The sequence below is a fragment of the Hippocampus guttulatus genome, chromosome 8 (assembly GCF_054856545.1).
Source record: "Hippocampus guttulatus isolate MCC_2025c chromosome 8, RoL_Hgut_1.0, whole genome shotgun sequence".
In the NCBI taxonomy this organism is placed as follows: Eukaryota; Metazoa; Chordata; class Actinopteri; order Syngnathiformes; family Syngnathidae; genus Hippocampus; species Hippocampus guttulatus.
In genome coordinates, this window is record NC_141268.1 from 10609691 (window position 1) to 10630354 (window position 20664).

General features: G+C 40.5%; 2 protein-coding genes across 2 annotated transcripts; both read left to right on the forward strand.

Annotated features, from left to right (window-relative positions):
• Positions 1 to 4678: 4678 nt before the first annotated feature.
• Positions 4679 to 9846, forward strand: LOC147201104 (tubulin beta-6 chain). The gene is made up of 4 exons (XM_086117181.1): positions 4679 to 4788; positions 6025 to 6133; positions 6202 to 6312; positions 6851 to 9846. Exons 1-4 carry the CDS (start codon positions 4732 to 4734, stop codon positions 7999 to 8001), a joined length of 1428 nt encoding a protein of 475 aa, XP_085973307.1. The 5' UTR covers positions 4679 to 4731; the 3' UTR covers positions 8002 to 9846.
• A 1392-nt stretch (positions 9847 to 11238) lies between these two features.
• LOC147201105 (PRELI domain containing protein 3B-like) lies at positions 11239 to 17775 on the forward strand. The gene is made up of 6 exons (XM_086117182.1): positions 11239 to 12284; positions 14066 to 14234; positions 14853 to 14942; positions 15181 to 15251; positions 15330 to 15432; positions 15989 to 17775. The coding sequence occupies exons 1-6, from the start codon at positions 12253 to 12255 to the stop codon at positions 16106 to 16108; spliced, it is 585 nt and encodes a 194-aa protein (XP_085973308.1). The 5' UTR covers positions 11239 to 12252; the 3' UTR covers positions 16109 to 17775.
• The last annotated feature ends 2889 nt before the right edge of the window (positions 17776 to 20664 follow it).

The window sequence follows — 20664 nt, forward strand, 5'->3', positions numbered from 1 at the left end:
AGTTCCGGCTCTGCTTTTCACACTAAAACCAATTAGTTGTTCTTACACCTCATCTAGTACAGATTTTTTTCGCCCTCACTCTGCATGGGATATTCTAGCATTAGTAAAATGAACATTTTACAAAACGGAAATATTATTATTACAATTATTTTTTATTGGCATTACATTAAACATAGTGACATAGCTGTTAGTAGACTTCACACAGATCTGATCAACTGAATGACATCGCCAGATCCATCCATCCATCCATTTTCGAATCATCTTATCCTCACGAGTGTCGCGGGCGTGGTGAACTCTGTCCCAGCTGTCTTCGGGCAGTAGCCACCCTGAACTGGTTGCCAGCCAATAGCAGGGCACATGCAAACTTCACACAGGAAAGCCGGAGCCGGAATCGAACCCTACACCTCTGTGATGTGAGGTGCCCATGCTCACCAGTGGAACACTGTGCCGCCTAGATCAGCAGATATTTTGCATTTTATGCAAAATTGGTGATCAGTTGTCATGTAATTTGCCAAATTAATGATCCATTACGTCATTGCCTGGGTTCACAAAATAAGACAATAATGTACAGTTCACTCCAGGGACATTCTGGCAGCAGTTTGTTCATAATCCAAGGTTTCTCATCAGATACAATCGGAATTTTATTTCATTTCGTATTGAATGTTCATCAGCCTTTTGGGGAGACTTTTTAGGGTACAACTGTTATCTTTTCCAGGGTATTTCACTGACGTTATTGATCACTTTATGGTCACGAGCAATCGTTTCAATTGACCGAGACATTAGACGAATAAATATATGATGTAGAAAGTTTATTATGCCGTGCATGAAAACAGTAAGTTTTGGCTTGTGCTCATGGTGAACAACAATACAGTCAACAAAAAGCAACTCAGGCGTCATCTAGTGGCCACATATTTGTAGAGCTTTTGCGGACACCCTGTATATTATGAGGCAGCATTGGAACTAGTGTTAGCACATCTGCCTCACACTTTCTCTCGGCTTCTTAGCATAGTAGGTTAATTGAAGACATATCAGTGTTTCAATTTGATGATTCGCCATGAAAAATAGTTTTTTTTTGTTTTGTTTTTTTAACAGACATGTCATGTCTGTACTTTTACTTGAATTAAAATACTTTAAGTACTTTATTCTTTACCAGAATATCTTTACACAGGTATATGTATTTCAACAATAAATGAAGGATCTAAAGTCCAAGCTGTGCTTCATTTACGAGACTTGCTTTTGTTTTGAAGTGACGCTTCTACTGTTTCCAGTTTCTGTCTTACTTTGACTTGACACATCTGGAATCAAGCCGGGTTTGAACCACGTGATTGATTACCCCGAGCCCCCTCTTTTGAAGTCCTTCTCTTGGCAACCTACTCATGCACAATATATCAATCAATAACCACCAACTTGTAAAAGTGTTTTTATCTTACTGAACCCATTCAACGTTAGCTGTTTTCAAAGGAGAGTTCTCCATATTGCCAGCCGATTTGGAATGCTTGCTTCTACTTTTTTGTTTTCTTTAGTCGTCAGTAGTGCAATGGGTTGGTTTCACCAAAACCAACTCTTTCTGACCAAAAATATTTTGTGAAATGACACGTCAAACTGAACAGTGACTTTGACACCAAATTTGTGACACCCCAAATTATACAACATGAACAAAACTGAGAGAAACCACCTTTGATGGCAAGATTCTAATTTATGTACAGATTTGCAACTATGAAATGTACGGTGAGCGACTGGATGTCTCGTCAGTGTTTTTTTCGTTTTTTTTTTTACATGGCGTTCAACATTTACTCATGAACAGCATCATCTTTTCTCACAATCTCACTTTCTAGTGACTATCACAACACAAACTTTATGTCATACATATACATACTATGCTCGAAGTGTCTTGCCACCTTCTGCAAGGACCTGAAATGGATGAATGCATATGTCATAGATGTGGCATCTTTAATTTGACTAAAATCACAACCTGACCCACTTTTCAAAAATCCAAGACACGCATCTCTGACTTCCTTTGTGTTTAATGAAATCAAAAGGGGGAAACCCCGTGCAGTTGCATTGATGTAAACTGAACACAATCTATCACTTTTGCAAAACATTTATTAAATGTATTCATGGTGATGCTTAAAAAAGACAATATGGTAAATGCATTTTTTTGATGGGTTGTATAATAGTAGTTGGGTCTCAAGGGTGTCTGCCTATTCAACATACCAAGTAAATCTAATCTGCCTTTTTCTGAAAATGTCTTGGTGAGGAAACCAATTTGTGACATCATTACTGATTTACAGGCTCCAAGACTTGCCATTTTGAAGTAACGGCTGGAGTTCACCTGCACAAGAACACACTCATGTCAATGTGAAAAGATAAGCAGAGCTGCAGTATTATTTTAGACTCCTGTTAGCCAACAATGTTACTTGTTAGTTCTTAATAAGCAGCACATATTTGAATGTTCACCTTAATTGTCAACATGGGATTGGAGGCACAGTGGTCTGCACGGGTTTTCTCTAGGTACTCTGGTTTCCTCCCACATTCCAAAGCGCATGGCAGGTTAATGGAGCATTCTAAATTGTCCCTAGGTGTGATTTTGAGCGCGGGTGGTTGTTCGTCTATGTGTGACAGCTGGGATAGGCTCCAGCACACCCGCAAACCTTGTTAGGATATTGGGATTAGGAAATAGACCTTTTATTCAACAGCCCCCCCCCCCCTCCCAAAAAAGTCTTATTTGTTCACAGTGTTAGTAGGACCTGGCAGTGGTACAGGTTAAATGATCTGTGATTTTAAAAAATGACACTCTGACCCCATGTTGTACCTCTAATTTGATTTGCAAGAAACCACCGCTGCTGTGGAAAAACAACCAATCAAAGAAAGTAACTAACAAGGTGTCAATCATTTGGTGAGTGAAGGCACACCCTCTGCGACTGACCAATTACATTGGGTTTCAGAGTTAAATGTTAATGAAGGGTGCATATTAGGTCAGAAACACGAGGAGGGAGGGACTAGTTAAATGAAGCTCCATAAAAATCTTGCGAGTAGTTTTAACAGCAAACAGACCTCTAAGACACCCGAGGAGTGTGTGAAATTGTGAAAAATGTAAATACTGTCATGTGTCTCCTCTAAGTCACATTTTAACAAAGACAATAATGTTGTGTAACAAAATTAAAAATACATTTGTTTGAACCTGACAAACATGAATGAAAACGAAGTACAGAAAGGTGTTTGTAGAGCAACACTGTCACCTTGTGGAGTTTTGTAAGTATTGCTATAATTAATAAAAGCTTTGTGACTGTATCGGAAATTAATTGTAAATTTCTCATTATGTACCGAACTAATTGTAAATTTCTCATGCACAGGTAAACCTTTCCAATGGTCACAGTTGAGTTCCATTTCCGGTTCTATGATTCAACTTTTTTTTTGCACTCTTCCAGAAATTGCCTAAGATTTCTCAGCTAGGTTTCACTTAGGTCATACAGAAAGTTTACATCACACGTGAGCTTTCCACACAAAGTTAGTCAAACGAGACAAGAGACACACACGTACACATACAGACAAAAATGGATCAAGAAGTAACAGGAAGGAGCTCGGGGCAAAACACATAAAGGTCAGTGTAGATGAGTTGTCCAGCTGGCGAATTAGCCCCCGCTGCAGACAGTTGAGGGAGGGAGTCATGATGCAACTCACTGAGGTAACAAAATGTTATCTAAAGGATGAGGAACACACACGTGATACCACAGAACAGCTGAGGGCCGTTTGGTTAAGCGATTCAAAACAAAAACAAAAAAAAGGAAAAAAAAACAACATCCAAGCTGTTCTTAAAATGCAATATATCTGATGGTTAAATGATTTGCATTGCAACTCTATTGGCCCAGGGATGTCAAATTTATCTTGGTCACAGTCCACTTTGTAGTTACAGCTTCCCTCAGAGGGCCGCTATGATGGTGAAAACAAAACAATGTTTATTCGTCTCATCGTATGATTTCACAACGTATTGATAGATTGCTAGTTTTGCAAGCAAAAATCAAGGATAGTAATGTATTCAATTATAGTTCAAATTACTGTAAAAAGGGTAACAACAAAATATTACAAAATCTCAGTATTATTTATTTCACATGACAATTTAAAAATTTGGGATAGATTTTATCAGGGGTCATGAAGTTGACATATGATTTGCTTTTGCGGACCACGTAAAATGATGTAGAGGGCCGGATGTGGCCTCTGGGCCTTGAGTTTGACACCTGTGGTATAGGCCACGTTTTAAGAGTATTTCAACATTCCAAGGTATCATAGTATAAGAATAAATTGTATGACAGAACTGAAATACACGAAAACTGTTGACTCTTTCTTTAAAAATCGCAGGTAGACGTTGATAGAAAACAAGGATCCTGTCACCTTGTGTTATGTTTGTGTCAGCAAGTAGGCAAAAAACACTTCTTGTGCTTTCTCCTGTGCCTGAAAGTGAGGATAATATGAACAGAAATGCCTAGACAGGAGTACCAATAACGCTATTAGTCTACATCAGAAATTCACAATGTGCACATTTGAAATGGGAGCGGCAAGTGGTGTGACCCCCCCCCCCCACCACACACACACACAAACACACAAAAAAAACACTCCCTCCCTGCTTGACATCAGTGATGACATCACTGGTCATTACATATAACCAGTTGGGCCCCTCTGGCGTATCAGAGGCACCCACCCGCTAAAACAACTGCAATTGATGCCTGCGTCACCATGCGTGAAATTGTACATCTACAAATTGGACAATGTGGCAACCAAATCGGCTCAAAGGTAATTAAACTGAATTGCTCTGAAATGATAGACTTTACAGTGTGTGTGTGTGTGTGTATATATATATATATATATGTATATATATATATATATATATATATACACACACACATACACACTCACAGTGATTACATATTGTGTATTTTTTTTAAAAAAGTTTCAGCTGGAAATTACCTTAAAATTAATGAATGAATTTGGAAAGACAAAGTACTGAAATATTTTTTTATTTCAATCTATATGAGATACCGCCGCTCGTTCCTACCGACTGCTGTCAGGCTGCTGAATAAAAAAAAATTATTAAATGATGTGACAAACAATTGTAAATAGCACTGCGACCTTATCCATATTTGTATTTATATTGCACTTAATTGAACGGTGTTTGTTTGTTTTTTTGTTGTTTTTGTTTTGTTTTTCTACCCACAATCTTGCTGCTGTAGACTGTAAATTTCCCCAGTGTGGGACAAATAAAGGATATCTTATGTACTAAACATAACAAAACTATTTTATTTATTATATATATAGATATAGATATAGATATACATGTATATATATATATATGTGTGTGTGTGTGTATATATATAGATATAGATATACATGTATATCTATATCTATATATATACACACACACACATATATATACAGTAATACATTAAAAAAATATCTGTTTTGTTGTTGTAACTTACAGTATTCAAATTTTTCTAATAATTGTTTTTGTCAGACAGTTAAATTGAGACTAATGTAATACTATTATCCCGAACTTAATGGCAAAATTATGGTAATGAATACATAATGCACATTTTTGGGTATTCCAAATGAATGGTAAAATCTATTTAGTGCGGATAACAGTGGAAGTTTAGGCCATCCTGGTTCTCCACCGATATTCTGCAGTACTGCGACACTATGACTCAAAGTGTAGAATCCCGATGCCAATAACCATGAGTGACGTGAGTGCATTCTGAGAGGAGATAAGGGTGAGACTGGTGAGGGTGGGTCATTCTGTTTTTATCGTGGCCAACGCAAAACACGAAAAAGGAACAACGAGATAATAAGTGACACACAGATGATATGTCAGTCAAGTGTGCTTGCCTAATAAGGTTGACTGAACTGTAAATTAGAATATTAGAATCTCATTACAGGGACACTATTCAAGAGTATGTTTATAATGCAAAAAACCCCCAAACAAACAAAAAAAATGTAAATGACTATAATGACCTTCAATGACCTTTTCCCTCTCAGTTTTGGGAAGTAATCAGCGAGGAACATGGAATAGGCAAGACGGGCATCTATGAGGGTGACAGCAGAGTCCAATTGGACAGAGTCAACGTATACTTCAATGAAGCACACGGTAAGGCGTCATCAAGAGAGTCCATGATAGAATTACCAACGACAAATATGTCTCCATTCTCTGTCCAGGTGGTAAATATGTGCCTCGGTCTCTGCTGGTTGACCTGGAGCCTGGAACCATGGACAGCATCAGAGGGAGTCAAATCGGTGTTCTCTTTAGGCCGGACAACTTCATTCATGGTGTGCTGCCTGTCCAAAATATTATGAATACAAATGGTGCTTTGTGATACGAGTGATTTGGGGGTTTTTTTTAAATACAAACTGTCATTCGGCTGATTTTTGACCCTAGTGAACTAATTTTAACTCACTTAGCAAAAAGCAGCAGTTTGGCAAATGGTGAACAATTGCTTAAAAAAAGATACTTCAAACTGTTTATTTTCCACTTCCAGTTCAAGTTTACCGTCAAACTGAACATAAAACAAAGAGAATTACAAGTTATGTAAAAGAAGCAAACAATGTTGCCTTAAGAATGGTTTGCCAGCTTAATGCTAACATGTAATAGAAAATGCCATTGAGTTGTCGGAGCAACGAACATTTGAACACAAATGGTTAAGCACAACATGTCGACAGATAATATAATTACTCACAGGCATATTCTGTATTTTTTATCTTATGAATAATGACTACAACTACATATTCCGAGTCACTTAGAGCAGTCAAAGAAGTCTATTCTTTTTTGTTTGTGCCTCCAACTTTTGCCTTCGTTATGGTGATATAGGCAACTCAGGTGCCGGCAATAACTGGGCGAAGGGCCACTACACGGAGGGGGCAGAGCTGATCGAACAGGTGATGGACCGGGTGAGGAACGAAAGCGAGAGCTGCGACTGTCTGCAGGGCTTCCAGTTGGTTCACTCCTTAGGCGGCGGCACAGGTTCCGGTATGGGGACCCTAATGATCAACAAGATCCGAGAGGAGTACCCCGACCGGATCATGACCAGCTTCAGTGTAATGCCCTCGCCAAAGGTTTCCGACACGGTGGTGGAGCCTTATAACGCCACCCTGTCGGTGCACCAGCTCCTGGAGAGCACGGACGAGACCTTCTGCATCGACAACGAGGCGCTGTACGACATCTGCTTCCGCACACTCAAACTCACCACGCCCACATACGGGGACCTCAACCACTTGGTGTCCATGACCATGAGTGGGGTCACCACCTCCCTGAGATTCCCCGGTCAGCTCAACGCCGACCTGAGGAAGCTGGCGGTCAACATGGTGCCCTTCCCCCGCCTTCACTTCTTCATGCCTGGTTTTGCCCCACTGACGGCGCGCGGTAGTCAGCAGTACCGCGCCCTTAGCGTACCTGAGCTCACCCAGCAGATGTTCGACCCCCGCAACATGATGACAGCCTGCGACCCCAGACGGGGCCGCTACCTCACAGTTGCCGGCGTCTTTCGCGGGAGGATGTCCACCAAGCAGGTGGATGAACAAATGCTAGCTGTCCAGCAGAAGAACAGCAACCACTTTGTGGACTGGATCCCACACAATGTCAAGGTCGCTGTGTGCGACGTCCCGCCTCGAGGCCTTAAAATGGCCTCCACGTTCATTGGCAACAACACGGCCATTCAGGAAATATTCCGCCGAGTGGGCGATCAGTTTGCGCTGATGTTCAGGCGCAAGGCCTTTCTCCACTGGTACACGGGAGAGGGCATGGATGAGATGGAGTTCACGGAGGCCGAGGGCAACCTCAATGACCTAGTGTCGGAGTACCAGCAGTACCAAGACGCCACGGCTGACATGGAGTCCGAAATGGAGGACGAAGACGAGCAGGAGCCGCCTGACAAGTCCACAGCCACAAGGATTCAGTCTCGGATGGAAGTTATGGAGGAAACAGTGACAGAAACAAGTCGAGAAACCGTGGATGAGGACTAACCTTGAAACGTTGCCTGAACAAAATATGTGAGGAAAAGGTGCTATGGAATACTTATACACTTGTTATTTAGCTGTACTGATGTTTAAAGCAACACGCCACTGAAAATTCATTGTCCTTCATTCTTTTTTGAAATTCTTTGAGAGTATGATTTGAATATGTCATTTTGATAATTAATCGGCTTTGTCTTTTTTTCAGGGAATCAGATGACATTGATATTTGCACTATTAATGTTTATACACACTGGACAATACATATTCAGTTGTGTGTTGCTTTAAGATGGATTGTAGCTTTGATTTATTTGAATAGAATATGTTTGCCGATAGGGTAGCAATTGTGGCTTTAAACGTCTGCCTCACAATTGTAAAGTTTTGGGATCGAATTTCAGCTCGGGGGAATCTTGTGTGGAGTTTGTTCTCCCCTTGCTTACAGTATATGGGTTTATGCATTCAAACAACATGCTTGTTAGGTTCACTGGAGGCCAAAATTGTGCATTTTTGATGTATCCTGCCTCTCGCGCAGTCACTTGAGATGGGCTATAGCTAATGAGCACAAGCGCAATGGATGGATGGATTTCTGGAAATTAGCCTGAGCTCTCATGGGTCCTCTCGACTACAGGTAGATGGAGAAATACTTGACTTTGCATGAAGGTGTCACTGTCTCTGTATTAATTAAGAAATCTGTATTTCATATGATTTGTGATTACCGGTAGTTTGTTTAAAGCCTTTCCAGAGACGTTATGCAAACGTTCAGAAAAAGACACCATGTTAACATATATATACCGGTACACACACACACACACATATATATATATATATATATATATATATATTGAGAGAGAGAGAGAGATAATAGATTAAGTTGCAATGCTATGGGAAAAAATAGCATTGCTACGAGAAATCAAAATGTTGTTAAATAATAGTGGGAATGGTATCAGAGTAAAAGTCGTAACATTTTGAGAATAAAGTTGTGACTTGATAAAAGTCAGACTCTTACGAGAATCAAGTTAAGTCATGAAAATACTGTAAAGTCATAAAATTCCAATAATGAAATCATAAAATTACGAGAATAAAGCCATGAAATTATGAGCATCTAGTTGTGATGTCATGTGAATAAAGTCTAAAATTGACTTGATTAAAGTCGAAATGTTATTCATATAAAATTATGAAATTGTCATACATTTGCAAGAATAAAATCGTAAAGTGAACAGAATAAAGTCTGGAAGTTTCCAGATTCAAGCAACATTGTGAAGTTGCAAGACTGAAGTGGCAAAGTTATGAAAATAAAGTTTGAAGGTTACAAGAAAAAAATTGTAAGGTTGCAAGAATTAAGTTAGATACAACTCATGGCCAGACTTATGCAAGATTGCCACTGAAAGCCAGCAAGAGAGGTGTGAACAAAATGACAACTTTATTCCCATAATGTTCCGACTTTCTCAGCAGTAACTTATCAAGCTTATCTGAGCGTACGAGTGTTTTTTTTCCCTCACCGTAATTTCCCTTGTAAATGATGGCCTTATTATTGTAATGTTACAAGTTGTACAATACTTTTTTTCCTTTCACAACTTTACTGTCATAATGTTTCACCTTTATTTTATAGCATATTTTTCATTTAGTCTCTTTTTGGCGTGGCACTAATATTCCTTTGTATAATTCAATTATTTTACAGAATTTTAACTCGACTTGACTCGAACTAAGTGAAGGATCATAATGACGCTGATAAAGTGTGCTTGGCTGTCATTCTGTTTCCTCCCACTGTGAGCGGCCTGGGACTTTGAGATTACACATTTTACTGCCTTGAGTGTCTGTGCAATGTGATAAGTACAGAAATAAAGTTATCTAGACTCATGTATTCCATTGTGGTTTGTGACCAGAGGCTAACATGCGTATCAATTATTTTTCACCAAAACCATACAGCATTAATGAGTTCACTTGAACTCCGAAAATAAGTTTTGGAATGAAGAACAACAGGAAACATAAGTCATTCCACTTTTTTAGTAAAGGAAAGAGAAGACACAAAGTCCTCTGACAATTACAACGGCCAACCGTCACGGTAAATTCCTCATTCTTGTTTTGATATACAATACGGAAATAAAGTCGTAATGTTTTATATATACAGGTATATATATACAGTATATATATGCCCAGCGTTTCTGGACCAAAAAAAAGCTTTTTTTTCTGTATTCTCATCATAATACAAAAGGATGTTGTAGTGTTTCAAGAATTTAGTCTCAACTTGCCAAAAAGGTTCAGTGTTCCAAAAAGTCTCAGAAGGTTACAGGAATAATGTCAATGTTTTGGAGGGAGGAAAAAAAAACAGTTGCGGGTCAGTCAAAATTTATGCGAAACAAATTATTATGCTATCCATCCATCCATTTTCCGAACCGCTTGATCCTCACTAGGGTCGCGGGGGGTGCTGGAGCCTATCCCAGCCGTCTTCGGGCAGTAGGCGGGGGACACCCTGAATCAGTTGCCAGCCAATCGCAGAATTATTATGCTACAATAATTAAAATGTTAAGTCATGAGAAAAAAAGTAAGTGAAAATAGTTGTGTGCTCTGAGAAAAGTAATTGTATAATAAAGTGTCGTAATAATAGAATAAGGTTGCAAGATTAAAGTGGCAATACTATGGAAAAAAATCATATATTACTGTGAGAATTAATATGTCAAGAGAAAAAAGTTGTAACGTTCAGAGAATAAAGTCATAGTCACCCGAATAAAGGCGGACATTCAAAAAAAATTACTGCGAGAATCAGGCTGGATTTTTTTTTCGGGAACTAAGTCACATTTTGAGTGGAAAAAAATTATATACAAAGCATAAAGTTGTAAAACTATAGAATTAAAGTCATACTGCTTTGGACTCAAGTCGTAATGTTACATAAAAAAGTCGCAATGCTGGGAAAATAAAAGTGCCATTTTGTGTGAAAGAATCAGAACAGCCGCATTAAAGTTTTTCTGTTTATAAGGAATAAAAAAATAAATACAACCAGACATGCTGGTCTATGAATACCATTTACAATAACCTTTGCTGTTGACATTGTGCAGCCAGCCAGCTCAAAATGTGTCCTTGCTCCTCCAAGGTTGCGCAGAACTTTCAACCTTCCGTGCAGCACAATTGTATAATACCGATGATTGTTTTTGCAATACTCGCTAACAAAAGACAAAAAGCATTCTATTATTCTGGTATATTACAAGGGTTGACCAAAAGTAAGTACAGTATGCACTTTTTAAATCAACTTGTTTCTTTTAAGAGGTGCTGTGAATAACAGGAATTATTTGATTCAAGAACAAAGAAAGAAGAAAAGTAGTTTCATGCAAAAGAAGAAGGAAGGACTCAATATCACAAATGGGTGCCAGGGAAGAAAGGAAGTAAGGGTGGAACAAAGAAGGGAAGAGAGAAAAGCAGGGCTGAGCTGGAAGAAAGGAGGCCAGGGACTGGGAGCAAGGCAGAAAAGTAGCAAAGGAAGGACGCATTAATAAAAAGTAGTGTGAGTGAAGAAGGCATGAAAGAATGAAAAAAGAGGGGAGGCTTGGAGGGAAGCAAAGCAGGCAGAAGAGATGGAAGGAAGGAGGGAATGACGGAAGGCAAAAAAATAAAGCAAAGGAAGGAAAGGTATGTGACACAAAAGCTGGTCTGAGGGAAGGAAGGCAAGAAGGAGCAAAGGTCAGTAGGTAAGTTGGGAAGGCAGGAAGACAGAAAGCAGGTCAAAATAATACAGCAAAGGAGGGAAGAGTGAAAAAGGAAAATCAGGTTTAAGTGAAGGAAGGAGCCATAAGGAACGGTGGAAGAAATGATGCAAGATTTAAAAAAAAAAGCTGAGGGAAGATATAAAGAGGGTCTGGAAAGGATGGACTTCGGATAAGAAAGATAACTGTAAATGTACTAAATATATATACATAAAATAATAACATTAAAGCCTAAACCTTTTGGGCCCACCCTGTTGTACACGTGTTCTCAAAAAACAGAAAGAAAAAAAACTCCTATTATGTCACTGAGCGCTATTTTAATAAGCCATCAGCATTCCACTGCCCCGAGTGAGTGACAGCAGACCGGTCACGCGCCATGCTGCATGCTGACTGAGGCGGAAGTGCGTCATCTCAGTCACGTGACAGCTCAATTGAACGAGAGGAGGAAGGACACGGGGAGGGACTTACGCTTGTCTTGACTTCAACCCGGCATCTCGCACACCGGCCTCAGTGAAACGGATCAGCCCGGCGAATTACGTTCACCCATCTGACCGCAACTCTCCGCGCTATGAAGATTTGGACATCGGAACACATATTCAAGTGAGACCTCACCCAAAGCGCTATTTTTTGTGTGCTAGTAAGCAACGTCATGCTGTCATATTGTGAATGGATTACACAATACATGGGGGCATAAATAGAGTAGCTTCAAATGGAAAAATACCTTGCTAGCCAGCTAACAAGATAGCATGCTGCCGATAGACTTTTATTTTGTCGTCATGTTCGTTGGCCTTAGGTCACTCATGATATCACAGCTCGTAAGTTTGAAATAATTGGAGAGTGTGACAAGTGTGAAAAGGTGCGTGTACATGAGGTCGGCGGCGTCCCTATTTCATAAGCGGTCCGTGTAGTTGGGTAACCTTTCCCCTACTTTTCCCAATATGACGTCACTATCCTCTCGTTGTCTGGCCGGGTGCACGCGTCTCCATGGGAACCAGGCACGAATGACCTTCAACTCTCAGTAGCTGGAAAACTGCATCAAGTTTTCTATGAAAGGATCCCGACACTGATACTTTATTCCCCCTACGTCAGGGCTTCTCTAGCCTTTTGGGTCCTGGGATTCCTTGCAGGAGAGAATTATATTGTTATTATTATTAACCAATGAACCCTGCCAAAATTCTTAAGCTAATCAAACCTACCACGTGCTAAATGCCGTAGGAATCAAACCTAAATTCATGACATGTCAGAGACTTATTCCCAAAACAAATTCAAGTTCGTTTCAATGTTTCGTTTCAATGTTTTTTTTTTTTAACCAATTGTTGCTTGCTGACATGCTCTGCTTGTACAAACTACAGTCTTTGTAAACAGAAATAAGGTAGTTTACAAAAACAAAACAATTCTAGAAAGTGTCTAGCAAACAATGTTGGGCAAAACTCTTTTGAAAAGTAATTATTTGTGGTTACTAGTTAGTAGTTTCTTCCCATACAACGTCATTGAATTAGTAACTACTCCATCATGAATGTAATTCGTCACCAGGGAATATAATTATTGCTTTACTTTTTTGGAAAAACTTTCATATATGTAGATGAATGTGATTTTTGAGGAGGTACTTCTCATTGCCGGTACTTCTTTTACTAAAGTTATTATCTCAAACCACAACTGTTCGAGATACTGTAGGCCCTAATTAAAGTATTTTATTCACGACTCCACTCTCCCTTGTTTATGATTATACTAGTGCAGCGTGTTCTACCGGAGACAAATTCCTTGTGTGTTCGACATACTTGGTCAATAAAGGTGATTCTGATTCTGACTTACTTGTGTAAAACTCGTTCATGTTGCGCATTGTTCATAGCATAAAAATATAATTATAGATATTGCCCGGTGTCAAGTGGTTAGTGCGTCGACCTCACAGTGCAGAGGTCGTGGGTTCAAACCCGGCTCCGGGCTTCCTGTGTGGAGTTTGCATGTTCTCCCCGGGCCTGTGTGGGTTTTCTCCGGGTACTCCGGTTTCCTCCCGCATTCCAAAAACATGCATGGGAGGCTGATTGAACACTCTAAATTGTCCCTAAGTGTGAACGTGGATGGTTGTTCGTCTCTGTATGCCCTACGATTGGCTGGCATCTGGTTCAGGGTGTCCCCTGCCTACTGCCCGAAGACAGCTGGAGTAGGTTCAAGCACGTCCCGCGATCCTTGTGAGGATAAACAGTTCAGAAAATAGATGGAAGGATGTATAGTAAATAGCTGAATGAAAAACACTTCTAGTTCATTCATTTTAATTCCATCAAGTAATCAAATGCAAACCAAAAAAGTAAGGGCCGTTGTGTGCTGCTGTATTCATTTTAAATCTTTGAAAGTGGCCTTGACTGTTTGTTTTCCTCCAACAGTCATCCTTGGGAGACTGTGACCAAGGCAGCGATGCAAAAGTACCCCAACCCGATGAATCCCAGCGTGTTCGGGGTCGACGTTTTAGACAGGACCATCGACAAGCAGGGCCGACTTCACAGCAAAAGGCTTCTCAGCACTGAGTGGGGTCTTCCCTCTATCGTCAAGTCTGTGAGTATCCAAAACCAATTACTCCCACAGTGCTATTCCTGTCTTTGGACAGAAGAGTTGGACCTGCTCTGGCTGGAGTGTAGTTACTCTGAGTACCAAGTTAGCGTTACAACCCGTGACGGCATGTGATGTAACTTTCTGAGTTAAAACAAGCGCTCATGAGACTATGAAATTCGTTGGTGCCCGTCTCCTGTTTCGCGGCCCTCGTGACCTCTGCAAGGACAACTAGCTAAAGCAAGCTATTGCTGCGCGGCTTTGCAGTCTCAACACACATCGCTCAATCGGCAGCTGACCTTTACAAGGATGTCTGAGGATGTGTGCTCACCAACTGCGATCACATCAATGAATATCTTTTTGAATTCCGACCTCAATCAATGATATCTCACGGCATTGTCTGTCCCGAGCGTGATTACAAGTGGATCATTTAGTGCAGGAGTGGGGAACTTTTTGTAGGCTCAGTGGTTTTTTCTTTTTTGTAATCTATCTGACAGGCTCCAACTAACGAGCAAGACCCTGATGAGGGCAAGCCCTCTAGAAAATGGGTGTATGGATAGTATTTGGCATTATTTATATTTTCCCAAGGTTTAATCAAAATTCTATCTTCACATTTGTCCCCAGATCATTGGGAACACGCGGACGTGTACGTACATTCAAGAGCACTCAGTCGTGGATCCACTCGAGAAGAGTTTGCAACTTCAGTCCACAAATGTGAGTATTTAATAGTTTAGGTCAGCTTACCTAAAAATGAGACTGTATGCAATTTCTAAAAGTTTTAAATGCACACACCATTTGTAGATCCACTTTTTAATGGTTGTGAAGTCATGTGCTAATGACCTTTTCTGGGATGAAAACTTGCCTGTTGTATAATCGAGTGCAGTTGTGCTGTACTGTTTTGAGGCTCATCTGCCAACTTTGCCCTTTTGTGATATCTCTCCCCACGTTGCAGATTACATTCACCAACTTGGTGTCTGTGGATGAGAAGCTAACGTATAAACCCCACCCTGAAGATTCTCTAAAGTAGGTTAATAGAAGCTTACTGATCCAACAAACAAGAATGACAATTCCTAAGTATTTTTTAAAAATTCTTCTCCTTAGAACAATCCTGACGCAAGAAGCCATCATATCTGTAAAAGGAGTAAGTCTAAGCAGCTACTTGGAGGGCATTCTAGCAAGCACCATCTCAACCAATGCGGGAAAGGTAGGAGATCACACGTTCATACTGACTGCTTGGTGCTTGCACTTAAAATGCAAGACATAACTTTTAGGCGGTCCAGAAATTTTTGAAGGAGCAGAACAAAGGCTTCAAGTGTTAATTTTTAATCCGTTTTAGTTTCATTCATTGCTACATTTTATTTTTAATTTTTTAATTGCGCTTGTCCTCATAAGGTTTGCGGTGTGAGCTGCAGCCTATCCCTACTGACTTTGGGAGAGAGGCTGAGTACACCCTTGACTGGTTGCCAGTCAGTCGCGGAGCACATAGATAAGCATTCACACTTTCATTTGCGCTTGTGGAGGATTTTGAGCTTTCAGTTGAACCTAACACAGTTTGTGCAATCGAACTGCAAAAACAAAACAAAACAAGAAATGTTCTAACAAACTCAAATGAATTGATTACTCGCCCACTTTATCTCTAATACTGCCTGGGAAGCTGGACAGTTAGACTGTATTTCATTATTTCATGTTCCTCTCTCTCACACTCACTCACTCACTGTATCTCTGTCACTTTCTGTCTCCGTCTCTCTTTCTCTCTCCAGGGCCGTGAAGCCGTGGAATGGGTGATCCGGCGGCTCAACACTGAAATCGAGGAACTTGCAGCAACAGCACGCGGGACGATGCGAAGCCCAATGGCCGCTGCCACCGTCACTGACAAATGACCTCTGCTTCTTATTTTTCCAGCGAAGCATCCCCATGCCCCGGTGATACTCTAACACTGCCTTGTGCTTCTTGTGTGTTATGTGACAATGCATTTGGACCTGCATAGAAACACCAGGCTCTGATGGAATTTTGGGGATCGGGGTGGGCACTCAGGGAACCATGGAAATCGGGAGGAAACAAGTGCCAAAATCTCGTTGGCTGAATTTACACTACATGTTCAAGTGATTTTTTTTTTTTTTTTTTTTTTTTTAGCTCAGATTTTTTTTAATGCTTTCAAGTGCCCAAGTGGGATATGCGTCATGGCAGCATAAAAAGAAAAAAAAAACATTGGATCAGATATCTTCAGATCAGAATCAGGACTCTTCCAAAAGTGGATACAAATCGGAATCTTATATGTGCCAATGTGAGTGTGGAAGTATACGTCTCGATGGAAATATATCTCATCAGTATTAACTAACTGTCATCAAAATACACTGATTGGTGTTGTGGACACACTTGCATCGACTCAAACAACAAAAACGAAAACCTGCTGTTATTCAAAATTGCACTGTAAGCATATAGACAACTAAACAAACTACATTAGAGGTTTGTTCTTCCTTAAATAAGCAAAGAAATTGCAGATGGCCACCACTGTGCCAGTGACTTATTGCCAATGTTACTCTCGTTTTAATTATGTGTCAGCACAGGCCAACTAATATTCGTATTATTTGTGTATTACTGTTTACTACTTTTGTGTTGTCACTGCCCGCTGTTGGCACTAGTGAGTTATTTCAGTGCAATTTGGCTGTCTACATTTTGTTTCATGTTTTCGGCCAGTGTAAACACAGCCGCATCAGATACTGTATGTGTCACTGGAGACAGTCCCCCCACCCCAAAAAATTGATATCGGGATTAAATTTAGAATCCGGCACTTGAACCTGTAATGTAAATCCAGCCTTAAAAACGCACCATTTGTCAGTGTTGTTATCTAGCACAAACATGGTACATGTCAAGCATGCCAATTGTGGCATGAAGAGCAATTGAGCGCACAACAAAACATGCATTGTCACGGTGTTGCAAAAGCATCGATATAAAGAAATGGTTCTAGTTTCACATGGCGGTGGTTAGGTACTTTGAATTGGTTTTGCGTGGCAGAAGACAGTCAATGGCACATATTTTATTTATGTAATTTTTTGAGTTGTTGGAGTTTGATCTTCAACACTCTTCTGAGACCTCATTGATAACATTCTGTGCTGGATGTCAGTAAATAAGCTTGTAAATTATTAGGTGTTATTTAATAAATAGTCAAATATTTAATTTGTATGAAGGGATCAAGTTACCGTTGGGGTGTTTTAAAGGAAATGTACAATGGTCAGCTGCTTATGGTGCTTCCATAGATATGAAAGCTGCTCCTTGACTGCAGTCGTTTTCCATTTGCACTTCCAACAAAGCTGCAGATTTAGAAGTAGCAGATAGAGCTGAACATTCGCAAAGATTTTCATACTGTTACGATAAGACTGTGGGGTTGTTTTTTTTTAAAGCATATTGCTGTGAATGTAATGCATTTATTCATTAGATAGACTTTTAAATGAACTGAGTTGGAAATTGTAACTTGTGCCTTTGTAAAATAAATGGCCATGCCAACTCAAGAAAATGCTAATAAAAGCATTTTGATGATTTTGTACAATTACTTTTATCAACTCTTTATGTCTTATTCATAGGATTCTGATTTAAAGTTTTAAACCCAGAATTTCGCTCGTTGACTAAATTATTACTTGAATAATCCTTTAAATTACACTGGATCCTGAAGTCCAGTGGCCAATGTGCTTTAAAATTTCAAATTGTTATAAGGGACTTGATAAAGAAATTTATTGCTTTGGCCATACATTTTCTACATACTTCAGCTTGTGTGACAAAAATATTACAACCTTAGACAGCTGGCCAAAATAAAACCTCTCCTCTCACATGAACACTTTGAGATGGTAATTCATGCCTTTGTCACATCCCGGCTCGATTACTGCAATGCCCTTTACTTTGGAGTCAGCCAGTCCTCCATTAAGCGCCTTCAGCTGGTCCAGAATGCCGCCGCTCGCCTCTTGACTGGTACTCGTAAGAGGGAGCACATAACTCCTACTCTGGCATCCCTTCACTGGCTCCCCATTCATTTTAGAGTTATTTTCAAGATCCTCTTATTTGTTTTCAAATCTCTGAATAATCTCGCGCCACCTTACCTCTCTGAGCTCATCCGCCCCTACACACCTGCCCGGCGCCTCAGGTCTGTGGACCAGACCTTATTAGAAGTACCAAGAACTAAACTGAGGCTCAGAGGGGATCGAGCCTTTTCTGTTGCTGGTCCCTCTCTCTGGAATGACCTCCCACTAAACATTCGGCAAGCCTCCTCGCTGCCCATCTTCAAAACCCTCCTCAAAACTCACTTGTATTCTTTGGCATTCGACTCAGCATGACTTAGATTTGTTCTTGGTTTTACTGTTTGGTGCTTTCTACCGCCTTTATTACCGATTTGTCTTACTGTTTATTGTGCATGTTAAATTGCTCCATGTACAGCACTTTGTATGCAGCGATGGCTGTTTGAAAGTGCTCTATAAATACTGTTGACTTGACTTGACAACATTCCTTTAAATATGTGTCTGAATATTTTATGAATACATACATTTTTGAATCAAGTTTTCAGAAATATATCCAGGGCAGATTTGACCCCCCCGCCCCCATCCTCAGAAACGTGAGATAACCACTTGATGCCCTTCATAATTTTATACTGTATAAAAATAGAATTACCGTGACATTTCTTAAGAATCAACACCAAGTGGGACACACTCGCAAAAGGAACGAAATTCATACGATAACTTAAACTTTTTTAGAAATAAAAACTGAAAAGCGGGGTATGTGAAATTTTTAACTTTCCCGGGTTAATACTTTGTAAAACCACCTTTTGCTTGCGGTTGCAGCTGCAAGTCTTTTAGTGTACATCGCTGTCAGTTTTGCACATCAAGAGAATTTTTTTTTTGTGTGCCCATTCTAATTTGCAAAATATAAACTCGAGGTCAGTAAGGTGAAAAGAGGGCTGGATACTTCCTCAAGCTACTATAGACAGATGAAGGGATAGATAGATATGCCTTCAAATAAACCAACTAAAGTGGTTTAAATCATGTGTGGCACTTACTACCTGAAGCTGTGGTTGCGATTTTCCATTTATTTTTTAGTGGTTAGGTAGCCATTCACTCAACCTGCACTTAGTGGATTTGTGGGAATGAGTTGGCAGACAAAGGTGCAAAGGAGGGTGCGAGACATGGTAATTTTGAGGTAGATGTTAAATTTATCCATCCATCCATTTTCCGAACCGCTTGATCCTCACTAGGGTCGCGGGGGGTGCTGGAGCCTATCCCAGCCGTCTTCAGGCAGTAGGCGGGGGCACCCTGAATCAGTTGCCAGCCAATCGCAGGGCACACAGAGACGAACAACCATTCACGCCCACACTCACACCTAGGGACAATTTAGAGCGTCCAATCAGCCTGCCATGCATGTTTTTGGAATGTGGGAGGAAACCGGAGCACCCGGAGAAAACCCACGCAGGCCCGGGGAGAACATGCAAACTCCACACAGGGAGGCCGGAGCTGGAATCGAACTCGGTACCTCTGCACTGTGAAGCCGACGTGCTAACCACTGGACTACCGGGCCGCCCGTGTTAAATTTAGTCAATCGGAAATTAAAACATATTGTAAAAGAGAAACAGATGAAGGTTGGTGAAATGAGGACAGCTAAGGGAAACGGAAGAGATAAAATTATACATGTAATGTCAAGGTTGACGTTTGGGCACACGGGCCAAAAAGTACATTGTTTAGGATGAATCTGGTGATGCAGCTGTGGGGAATTACAAATGATTGAGCATTTCTTATTTTGGTGTGATCGGTATGAGGTTCATAGAAAATGTTTGATTATGTGATTGTTGCGTGTAAAAAGTCATTTTAGTTGGGACATTCTAAGGCTGAGCACAAGCAAGAAAAAATATAAGATGCGTTTGGGATATTTGGGGGACCTGCGATTGGCTGGCAACCGGTTCGGGGTGGACCCCGCCGACTGCCCGAAGAGAGCTGGGATAGGCTGCGGCACCCCCCACGATCCTTGAGAAGATAAAGCGGATCGGAAAATGGATGGATGTGTACTTGTGGGTGTCGGGTTTTTTCTTTCCTCAACATGCTGAGCGAAATTAGAAGTCACCCCATATCATTTGATGGCGGTCATGCACCATTAAGTTATTTGCCAAACGCCATGACATAACTTACTCCCATTTAAGATGTTTTGAATGAACGAGAAGCCATTCATTTCTGTACGTTCAATTTAACGCCTGCAGGTGGCGGTAACGTACCTCTACGCTGCTTTGCCGACTGAAACAACAAACGAGGCAGGCGAGAACGCTCTGATTTGTGCAGCGATATAGTGATGGGAATTCCAGCTCTTTTTAGAGAGCCAGTTCTTTTGGCTCGGCTCACGAAAAAGAGCCGGCTCTTTCGGCTACCAAATGGCTCCTCTGTTTTTTTGTTGCTTAAATTAATTTACT

What these genes read in the sequence shown, in the direction of transcription:
- LOC147201104 (XM_086117181.1), top strand. Translation starts at nt 4,732, where the DNA reads ATGCGTGAAATTGTACATCTACAAATTGGACAATGTGGCAACCAAATC. An exon ending in GCAACCAAATCGGCTCAAAG is followed by an intron (nt 4,789 to 6,024) that starts GTAATTAAACTG and finishes TTTCCCTCTCAG; the next exon opens with TTTTGGGAAGTAATCAGCGA. An exon ending in GCCGGACAACTTCATTCATG is followed by an intron (nt 6,313 to 6,850) that starts GTGTGCTGCCTG and finishes ATGGTGATATAG; the next exon opens with GCAACTCAGGTGCCGGCAAT.
- LOC147201105 (XM_086117182.1), top strand. Translation starts at nt 12,253, where the DNA reads ATGAAGATTTGGACATCGGAACACATATTCAA. An exon ending in ACATCGGAACACATATTCAA is followed by an intron (nt 12,285 to 14,065) that starts GTGAGACCTCAC and finishes TTCCTCCAACAG; the next exon opens with TCATCCTTGGGAGACTGTGA. An exon ending in TCTCAACCAATGCGGGAAAG is followed by an intron (nt 15,433 to 15,988) that starts GTAGGAGATCAC and finishes TTCTCTCTCCAG; the next exon opens with GGCCGTGAAGCCGTGGAATG.